The sequence below is a fragment of the Orbicella faveolata genome, unplaced genomic scaffold, assembly GCF_042242905.1.
Source record: "Orbicella faveolata isolate gen_17 unplaced genomic scaffold, um_ofav_v1 contig_46, whole genome shotgun sequence".
NCBI lineage: Eukaryota > Metazoa > Cnidaria > Anthozoa > Scleractinia > Merulinidae > Orbicella > Orbicella faveolata.
In genome coordinates this window covers 22197143-22207615 of record NW_028301576.1, presented here as the reverse complement: position 1 = coordinate 22207615, position 10473 = coordinate 22197143, and the positions used below count along the sequence as shown (strand labels likewise).

At 38.3% G+C, this 10473-nt stretch overlaps 1 protein-coding gene across 8 annotated transcripts; it reads right to left on the bottom strand.

Annotated features, from left to right (window-relative positions):
- Positions 1 to 4437: 4437 nt before the first annotated feature.
- Positions 4438 to 9917, bottom strand: LOC149098899 (uncharacterized). 8 transcript variants are annotated; one of them, XM_089277291.1, is made up of 7 exons: positions 7786 to 9917; positions 7236 to 7498; positions 6642 to 6766; positions 5995 to 6142; positions 5517 to 5643; positions 5064 to 5102; positions 4714 to 4816 (listed from the first exon to the last, which is right to left on the bottom strand). In XM_089277291.1, exons 3-6 carry the CDS (start codon positions 6707 to 6709, stop codon positions 5086 to 5088), a joined length of 360 nt encoding a protein of 119 aa, XP_089133417.1. In that variant the 5' UTR covers positions 6710 to 6766; positions 7236 to 7498; positions 7786 to 9917; the 3' UTR covers positions 4714 to 4816; positions 5064 to 5085. The 8 variants fall into 8 exon arrangements, with proteins under 8 accessions (XP_089133411.1, XP_089133412.1, XP_089133415.1 ...); XM_089277285.1 differs by lacking the exon at positions 5064 to 5102 and having other exon boundaries at positions 4438 to 4816; positions 7786 to 8520; XM_089277286.1 differs by lacking the exons at positions 5064 to 5102; positions 6642 to 6766 and adding an exon at positions 6284 to 6317 and having other exon boundaries at positions 4438 to 4816; positions 7786 to 8519.
- Positions 9918 to 10473: the final 556 nt, after the last annotated feature.

Below are 10473 nucleotides of genomic sequence, written 5' to 3'. Positions count from 1 at the left end.
TTTGTATAGAATCTGAACGCGTTACTACGTTACATGTTTACTTCAGTCTGTCGTAAATTGATAAAATGCAACTGTGAAATGAATATATGGCCAGCACGTGGACATCTTGCCGGCTTGATTGTCTATTTGAAAGGAAAGAAACTATCATTTGAGTGTGCTTGAAAGGCAGAGGAGCGAAAAAGTCTGGCTATTACAATTTAGTCTCCTGGAAAACTGAAAACATGATTATACAGTGTCCTGTTTGGAAAGAAGATGACATATGCGGGGCATGAGATAACAAGCCGCCAGAGCCTGCTGTGACTCTCCCATTAGCGACGTTAGATCGTGATGTTACCCACCTGCTGGTCAAATTAAAGTGGGCACTGGTACTAATAAACTGGCCACGTCCTATAGAGTTGACAATTTCCCTGAATGGAAGTTAAAGTGTGAATTAAAGAAGATTGCCAACGTCACCGCCGAAAATTCACCCGTTTGCGTGACCAAAGTGGGCCATGTCAGCACCCTTTCCATCAAGGAGAATAAAGAAATTGAAGAAATCAAAGAAGGTTACTGCTGACGTTTCAGATAGCATATTTCAGGCGCTCGGCATTGTAATACCTATTGCATCCATAAGCATCCAAGGGTAGAGTTACTGCATGCATGTTCATTAGACATAAATTTATTTTGCACGTTCAAAGATTTTTTTTACACGCTTTAATGTCTTTAATTCGTTCCATTGGTTCAAGGATCGTTGTTCCATCATCATCTGCATACACACTTAAACAAAATATCTCTAACTTAAATTGTCTACCCACCCACAAATCAATTTCTAACATTTTCGACGCCATATTGGATGTCGTTTCACTTGAAAAGTCGAAAGGGCTTGGAGATGAATTAAGTAGTTTCACATGCCCAATATTAAATCACAGCGGAGACGCTTCGTGTATCATGCTCAAACAATGTAATCTCCTGACAAAAATAGGAAGTAATTTGGCCCTCTATTGTATCACGAGGCTTACTTACTTTCAATCTCTATCGTAACGTTAGTATTCTTATTTAGAATCGATACCAAAGAGGAGCTAGGACGGAAGCTTGAAGGAAAGTATCTCTGGGTGCGTCACAATTAAGTCGGAAATTTGGGTACCACTAGTCACACAGGGTATTTGTGATCTTCTGTCAGGGGAAAGGAGAAAAAACTCACGGCTTAAAATTCTAACCATGGTGAATAGTCAGCTATGAAGGCACGTGACGTTAGAATGTCATAAATTTCAAAACATCCGTAATATTGAATCCACCGGTCTGGATTTCATGACTATTCCATGAAATCAAAATATCGTTTTTGCCAGGTATAACAAAATTAAAAGAGAAGAGAAAGGGTACTAAAAGAATTAAAAGGTGCAAAAAAACTATGTTTTCCCCAAGAAACCTTGAAAACGTCAATAAAAAACAGAGAATTAGATGAGAAAAGTCAAACTTAGGGTAATTAAGCCTGACAAAGCAAGGTTGCCACGGAAACAAGGCAGAGCCCCATCAATAAGGCTTTTTTTTCTGAGCTTTTGCCACCTAACTTATACACTCAGTAAACAACTTGTTTCATTGTGTTTTGATTACTTTTCTTGTTATCAACGTATAAAGATTCCCCTCACCTTCCAGTCCCCTGGGTACAGGGTACAAATGGTACATAAAATTTAGTTTCAAATCCGTCAGTAGGAAGATTAATTTCTAGTTTATGGTTTGAAAATATATATTTCCTTTAAATAATTTACTTTGGGATCATTGATTGTTTGTTAATTGTGCAGCTTGTGTCTAAAAATCTCTCCTAAAAAGTAATTAAGAGTTTGACAGGGGGTGCGTAGTAGGCAATTTCTTTAAAAGTGTCTCGTAGTAAAAAAGCCTCAACCTTAGTATTTTTTTTTCTTGGTATTACTAAACTAAGGGCTGAACTTTGCAGGGATACTAAGACTTCACGCGATAAAACATGGGCATGGAAAATATGCGGTCTGAAAAACAGGCCATTTCCGGTTGCTTCCCATATGCTTCAAATAGGACCAAGTCGTGATCACAGCCACAGACTAACAAAAAATTCCCTTGGACGAATGTTTTTACCCATAGAAGCCTAAGGATAGGGCATTACAATTATGGTTTTGGTTTTGTCTAAAATTAATTGTACGTTGCTAAACGAGAGATTGAAAAGTGGCCAAAATGACACTAAAAATCTGCCTCAGGGGCCCCTGAGGGGCTGATATCCAGAACTTGGCTGAAAGAAGGTCGTTGAACCTGAAACTTTGGCATATTGCATAAGTCCACATAACGACTTTGTGTACCAATTTTAAGCGAAATCGGCGGACCTTCATTTCCAAGTCTGCCCCGGTCTCTCAGACAGAAGCTCTTAAGAGACGTGAAAAAGTAGACGAGGAGCTCAAGGAACGCGTCAGGGATCTCATTTTGCAAGAAATATGTACTGGTCCTGAAAGCCTTAATGGCTACAGGACTATATGGCATGTCTTGCGTCTCAGACACCGGATTAATGTTCCTCGGCGATTAGTAGAGTCATTGTTAAGGGAGGTCGATCCTAGGGGAGTGGAACACAGAAGGAGCCGTTGCCTTCAGCGCAGGATGTATGTGTCACCTGGATCCAACTTCTGCTGGCACATGGACGGGTACGATAAACTAAAGCCGTTTGGCTTTCAAGTTTCCATTCACGGCTGTGTCGACGGCTTTAGCCGAAGAATTATTTGACTCGAGGTCCAACGATCGAACAAAAATCCAAAGTGTGTAGCAAGCTACTTCATCAAGCATGTCAAAGCAGTACACGGGTGCCCAATGCGCGTCTATACTGACCCCGGCACTGAAAACGGTCTGGTTGCTGGAATACAGTGCTATTTGAGGGCTGAAGGATTGGATGAATATGCAGGATCGAAGTCTCACAAGTATGTATCGAGAACTAGGAATCAACGTATTGAATGTAAATGGTCACATTACAGGAAACAACGTTCAAGTTGGCGGATCGACGTCTTTCAAGACCTTCATGAATCGGATATTCTCGATCTGACCAGACTTGCATAAAGAGGCTATTTGGTTTTATAACATAACTAAAGCAAAGCGCGCGCTCTCATTGGTTAATTTAGCGTCTACTATTTGCCCATGGGTGTACGCTGCTGACGTGTGTGCTAATGTTTACAAAGCAAATCTTTTGACAGGCATTGTTTCCAAAGTAATGGTCGACGTCCTTCTCCCAGAAATGCGAAACTGTCTTCACAGTTGTGTGAATATGAAATTTTATCGAGTTACTGGTGTGCAGTCGGTTGTCACGAATGAATTTTCGCGCGTTTGTTTTCTATTGTCATGTAAGACTACACGAACATTTTTTTGTGATGTAGCTCAATAAAAGGACTTCTGTTGTTCCAATGTCTCAATGTTATGTTATAAAACAAATGGTAAACGTCATAGCGTACACTATTGAGTTATGGATGCACTTGGGAGGTTTGCTAAGCACTCAAGAAGCTAGAGTCGCACTCGGCTATCGCCTCGTGCGACTCTTACGCTTCTTTCGTGCTTAGCAACCTCCCGCGTGCATCCATAACTCAATAGTACACGCTATGGCGTTAACCATTTTTTAATTGTTTTGCTGATCTGCTCCAGACTGATCTGGATAAGGTAAAGGAATATTGGAACAGTCACCGGATCAGGAAGTCAAAGCATGCCACTGTTTCCGGTGTTCCCGACATGATGTACTTCCTGCCTGAGGATTTTGGACACAGCGACTGCTTGGTTCCAGTATCCCCACACGAGATCACAGAAATGGAAAATAGGTTTGAAGGATTTGATAATGAATATGATGAAACCAACCTAGTTTTCTGCGAGTATTTTCAATACGTCATGGAAAAACATAGCTTATCCCACCCCACAAGCATTCTGGAACCAAGAATTCTTTTTGAGAAGCTAATCAAGTTCGCAAAAGGTGAACCCTAAATTTCTCGTTCTGTGACCGGGGAAAACACTTTGCGAAGGACTCCTGTGGAGAGAGGAAGGAGGCAAGAACATAATAGTTCATGCACTGCTACCAGCCAAATAACATATTGTGGGGTACCAGAAAATATCCCTACTCACCCCAAGGCCTTGGAAAGTCCATGGGGGAGGGGACTTTCCAAATCCAAAATCTTCAAAGAAAAAAGTTTGAACCAAAACTGGAATATCCGTAAGGCTGGGGTCAAACCAATAACAAACCTCTGCGGGAGGAGTATGGATATTATCTGGAACAACACAATCATTTCTCACCATAAAATGGTGAGGGGCATCCTCTTCAATGGGATATGGGTATCATTTCACCTTCCTAGTGTAATTTGCATGTTCATTTACTATGTTTCATTTCTGCATCTATGTCTGATATACACTGAGAATTTTGAACCCATCTTCAATGACAAATGCGTGTAATCCAAACAACAGGCTGCTCGCAAGTTACAGAATTTTAACAAATTTATTGAAACCATATTACTAATTAACACTCTACATTCTGTCGGAAATGGCTTTGGCCAACACTTGGCGACAATAAAAGGTCATCTAAACTCTGCCAAAGGTTTTTTCGTGTGTTATTGCAGTGTCCATGTTAAACTTAAAATCACTGTATGTGGTCATGTGAGCCACCGGTAACTGTACCCAAAGGACACAAGTAGAAACCATTGGAAAACAAATTGGTGGTCAGTGCTGCAATGAATGAATTTTAGTGTTATGCCAAAACTGTTCCTCTCTGAGGGTAAAATTGGCCTCGTGGTTTTCCCAGTAAGAAACTGGAAAATATCTTTAACACTCACAGGGCTGTCAGTAGACTCATTGTCCCCTGTACAATAAGACAAAATATAAAGCGCTATCAGTACTAGTTTATACTGACAATTAGCAACAAATCTATCAGTACTGGTTTATGATAGGTCTCTTTTCACTCTCTAGATTATGAGTGAAACACAAAATGAGATATACTAACTCCAGGAAAGAGAAGTTACCCCCCTATAAATACTGCAGGTGTGGTTGTTGAAAATTTTAAAAACACCCCTAAAACAACAAGAACAACAACAGCAACTTCATTTCACCTCAAAGGTACCAGACTCTCATTTAGTGGGTGTTGCCTCCTAAGAGGTACAAATTAAAAAAAAAAAACACTGGCATTACTGTTTAAAAGGGAATAATTCAGAAACAAAAGCTATCCGCATAAAATTGGTACCCATGAGATCCCTGGCCTTTTTGGGGGGAGTATTAGCTGTTAGCTCTTGGAGAATGATGGTCATGTCCTGGAGCATGTCCCCATATATGGTATTTTCTTAAAAAAAAAAATCGATAACATTTATCACTTTCTCCAAAAGTGAACTTTTATAGGAAACCCTGACTCACTTTGGCATCCTAAAGATTTGGAGATAGTCTAAGCACCACTCTTGGAAGAATTGCTGTTCAGATTAAAATCGCTATTACATGTAAGCAATATACACTCATTTTGACAATTGCAATTTTTGCATTAACTGGCCGATTTGAGATAATAAGGTACTCACTACTGTCTTCTGTTTCTTCAACATATCGATTGAAATGAGCCGTTACAGCTGTTTCTTGTACTTTCTTTGTGGACCCTGACTGCGAGTATTCAGCATTTAATGCATTCATCAAGTATGTAGATGTGACCTGCATTCAAACCAAAAATTTAATCAGACCATTAACTTTGGGAATTCATTTGGGAAATCAATTAAACTGTTCAGTTATACAGTAAAGACTACTGTATAGTAAAGACTTTAATACAAAAATTATATGCCAAAGGATTGAGGTGAACAATAATAACAAGACAGGAGATATATGACTGATTGTGTGGAACATAGCTGTCTAGGTACATCAATAAACTCAAATGCTCATCCCTTTGAATGGTAAAATCTTCCAAACTTAGTGAGGGACATAAACAGCACAAGTGATTAAAAGGGAGGAAGGAAAACTTAACAAAGATAACAAAAAACAAGGCAGGTGTCATCCAGGAACTCTTACATTGTAATCCTCTCCTGGTACAAAGAGTTTTTGCATCAGTGATGGATATTCTTCCATGTATCTCAGAAAACCGTGAAGCTTCAGCCCCTCTCTCATCTGATCAAGCTCAGCTTTCACTCGCATAATGGTGTTCTGAAGTGTTATAACCCTAAAAACAAATTCTCTCTGTTACATATGCAAAGTCAACCATGACATGCAATATCACTATTAAATTCGAAGTGAACAAATACGGAAAAGTTTCTGATCCCTAGGTAGTTTCTTTGAAAACTGTTAGATAAGTAGTACTTACATCTATTTCACATTTCAGATTTCAGGGTGTTTTCCTGAAGTTATAGAAACAAAGGTAGAGGTTAGGGAGAACAGTGCAAAACTGAACCACTCTCAGCTGTTTCCATTCCTGTTTGACAATCTCCCAACTAACTACATGTCTTTCCTTGATCTTTTAAATACACAGAGAAAATGTTCTATTTATTGTTTAATCCATGAAAAAGCTGCAGCATTTCAATGGAGTTATAGAGAATCGTTGCCTTTAGCCAAAGTAGTCCACAATAGCTGACAAAGGACATGGATGTAGCATTTCAAATCAAGTAATTACATGCAAAAAGGCAACAGTTAAATACATCTTGGGATACTGTAAATGCTTGTACCTTACAATACTGTCCTTTTTCTCCCAAGAAATTTTGGATGTAAAGCCAGTATTCATTAAAACATCCATGTCTGCATCATCTTGGAGAATGACTTGTATTTCTTCATGGCAGTTCACTTCTTTAACCTGGTGACATATCATTGTCAGAGGTGGTTTAATACCTAAGACTTATTACATGTATAAATAACTTACTTCTATGATCTCTCTCTGCAGTTTGTTAGCATTTTAAAATAAAGAATGGAATAACCTTTTTTCTGATGTAAACGAACATTCTGTAGAGAGAGTTTTGGGAGAATTTTAAAGTACTGCCATCAATTTTTGCTTTGTTTTTGCCAAATACCTTTGCATGAACTTTGGAAAGTCGTGCTAAATATATGTGGGTTTTGTATTACTTTAATCTGTTAAATTTAAATCACAGAAATAAAATGAGGATGAGGATGATGATGATGATATACAAGACATTTTCGATGAATATACAGCACAAAAGTAATCCATGTAAGAAAGTGAGAATGTCGTGCAAATCAGTAGCAAAACGAGCTGAGATATACAAATGTAAAGCTTTATGTCAAGCCATTGTACAAGGGAATATTATTACCCTTTTCACTTAAGTCCTGACATCTGGATTAACAATATCATCATCTGCTAGTGATATGTCTGTGATTTCTGGAGTACACAGATAGTTGTAAACCCAGTTAGCTAAGAAGGCAGGTGGTGGACCCTCCTGGAGAACTGACATTGCCATGACTTGTCCAATGGCTTTGAAAGAGCCATTACCCACAGCCTCAACATGGGGTCCAGGTGACAGACCGCTGTGTTCTGTGCCCTCAAATAAGTTGGTCTGGACAGCTGCAACAAATGCTGTAGAAAATAATATTTAAAGAAAAAGTCTTCAAATGTATGCTAATCAAACAGACTTAGTTACAAGACACATCTTACTTCTATGTATGTTCTCGATATTTATGGAGGAAAATAAATTATTTTGTCCAGCTCAATTAAAGCTCAACAAAGGGACATATATTTATCTCCATTAAATAACTGAGTTACAGCCACCCACACAGTGAAAAAAATTCCTGAGGTTTCCCTGCATTCTAATAATTATTTTGGCAAAAACAGATTACTGAAATTAATATCACTGTCTAAATTACCAGATAAAAACTCCTTCTGCAGTCCCCCAGTGTCCATCCCAGACTCTCCAAAGAACTGTACTTTCAACACACCCTCCGAACTTGATGATGATGCCATCCCACAAAAGATCTTGTCTGTTAACTCTTACATCGATTCGTTCCTGTTGTTTAACTTTTCTGTAGAGGATGCTTAAGATATCATCAAGGCTGTGGAAAAATAATATTATTTTTTGAGACCAAATTAGGTTAATGTACTCAGTAATCACTAAAAAGCTAATCGGGTTGAGTAAAGGATATTAATTTTGACATATAGGAGGCTAAGGAGAAAAAAGCACTTAATTAGTCAATAAAAAAAGAACAAGAAAAATAAGCAAACAAGCAAGTAAAGAAAAAAAAAAACTGGCAATATGCATAGCCAAAAAGAAAAAAAATGAAACAGACTTTGAGTGAGATGTGATAAGTATTTTACAGGTTATTTGTGATGGACTTGTTTTCCATCCCAGTAATGGTTCCCAGAGCAAAAACAAAAGTAAACCAGCACTTGACAAGAAAGCATTATTGAATGCTTCAAAATTTATAACAACATTGTTGAGAACCAAGTTTAAAGTCAGATGGATTTAATGGATTCTCACTATTGAAATTGAAGGAAAACCTGCTGTAGCTTCTATGAAGAAGCATGGATGCAAAACATCCACTTTTCAATTCATGCCTAAACCACACAGTGAATATGGGCAAGTGATATGGGTAGCGTTTTGTAACACTGCTAATCAAAATGTTGTTCAAGTCCGGAAGTTCAAGAGGAAAGTACATTCTGGCATGAAACAAACACATTTAAAAGAAAGACATCCATCCATATCTCTAAAAATGCAATAATGAATTTATGCTTGAGCTGAAAATAACTGCTCTCACCTTTCTCACAAGTGAGATGGTGTATCAACTCCCCTCCCTCTCCCCCCTTTGGACTACATACCTAATATACAGATTTAGCCAAGCCTAAAAGAGGCCCTCGTCAGTTATTTTTTTGGAATGTTGTTACTGATGAAAATAATCCAACCTGTACATGCATGTGAAGTAAACTGCGAGTGATTTTATAGTTTCAGCCCGAACTAGGATTACATCAGCAGATTAAGGTGTAAGATGGTGTGATGATGAAAATAGAGCCATGATTTCAAGCATTTCAGGGGAGCCACCAAAAATGTAATGATCTTGATCACATAACAGAACTGTCTTCTGTGCTTCTTGGTGGCATTTCCTGTTCTTTCTTATTGAGAAAGACAAGACATTGTTATTAATCATTACATTCTTTCTTAGTTAACAATTGGGACTCCTGCACAAAAGAAGTTTACACATTTTTTTGTTGTGGGGTATGACTGAAATGCAGTGGTTACAATATATAGTGTACTCAGTCCCCAAATTTCTACCAAATGAAATCTCACAAAAATACCAAAGTAGTATACACATGTAAAAAGTTAAAAAGTTTTGTTTTCTAACTTGATCTCCAAAGATAGTTAGCTATCTTCATTTTTGTATGGAGTCTCCTCCTGCTGAAAGGGTTTGCACCATCTCTCAAAGTATAAGTATAAGCAAAATCACTCTGGCTTTTTTACATCGATCGCAAACTCTCTGAGCAGCCATTTTGAACGTTGTACTCTGCCAAAAGTTATGTCAACTAGAGTTGAACAAGACTTTGTCCTTGAAGAGGTGTCATCCGGATTTGTTCAAAAAGAACTGCTCAAAATGAAGTCAACTAAAGCTACTGGCCTCGATGGAATTCCTGCTCGATTACTGAAAGATGCAGCAAATGAAATATCTAGACCAGTCGCCTACCTCATAAATTTAACAATTTCTACCTGTATGATACCATCTGAATGGAAAACTGCGAAGGTAACTCCAATATACAAATCGGGCGATAAGAGCGACCCAAATAATTATCGTCCGATTTCAGTCCTTCCGTTGATTTCTAAAGTAATGGAACGAGCAATTCAATCACAGCTTGTAGCATTTCTAATCAGAAACCATTCCTTGTCAGTGCATCAATCAGGATTCCGTAAGAAACACTCCACTGAAACAGCCACTGTACACTTTGTTGATCACATTTTAGAACAAATGGATAAACAGATGATTACCGGGTCTATTTTTATAGACCTAAAAAAAGCATTCGATCTCGTTGACCACCTCTGCCTGCTCCACAAACTAGAACATTATGGAATTAGAGGGAAAAGTTTGAAATGGTTCGAAGACTACCTTACAGCTCGATCCCAGAAGGTCAAATACAACCAAGACGAATCATCGAGCTTAACTATTAGTTATGGGGTTCCCCAAGGATCCATACTGGGCCCGATACTATTTGTGATATACATCAATGATCTCCCGCAAAGTCTACTGAAGTCACAAATAGGCATGTATGCCGACGATACTGTTATATATTTCTCTGATTCCTGTCCAGATATCATCAAGCAGGTTCTTCAAAACGATCTTACCAATGTTGAGAAATGGTTAGTAAGCAACAGGCTGATACTCAATCAGAGTAAAACTAAATGGATGCTGTTTGGAACTAGGCAAAAACTAGAACACTGTCCAGACTATAAAATAGAGCTTCACGGGAAAAACATTGACAGAGTATCAAGCTTCTGTTATTTAGGGGTAACACTAGATGAGAATCTTTCATGGAACGAACATGTAGAATTGATTTGTAAGAGAGTAAGAAAA

Excerpts from the sequence above, each read along its gene's own strand:
- LOC149098899 (XM_089277285.1), bottom strand. The coding sequence starts at position 6,709 with ATGGATGTTTTAATGAATACTGGCTTTACATCCAAAATTTCTTGGGAG. Across the intron at positions 5,644-5,994 it reads TACCAGGAGAGGATTACAAT|GTCACATCTACATACTTGAT; the intron begins GTAAGAGTTCCT and ends GTTTGAATGCAG. Across the intron at positions 4,817-5,516 it reads TGAAGAAACAGAAGACAGTA|GGGACAATGAGTCTACTGAC; the intron begins GTGAGTACCTTA and ends CTTATTGTACAG.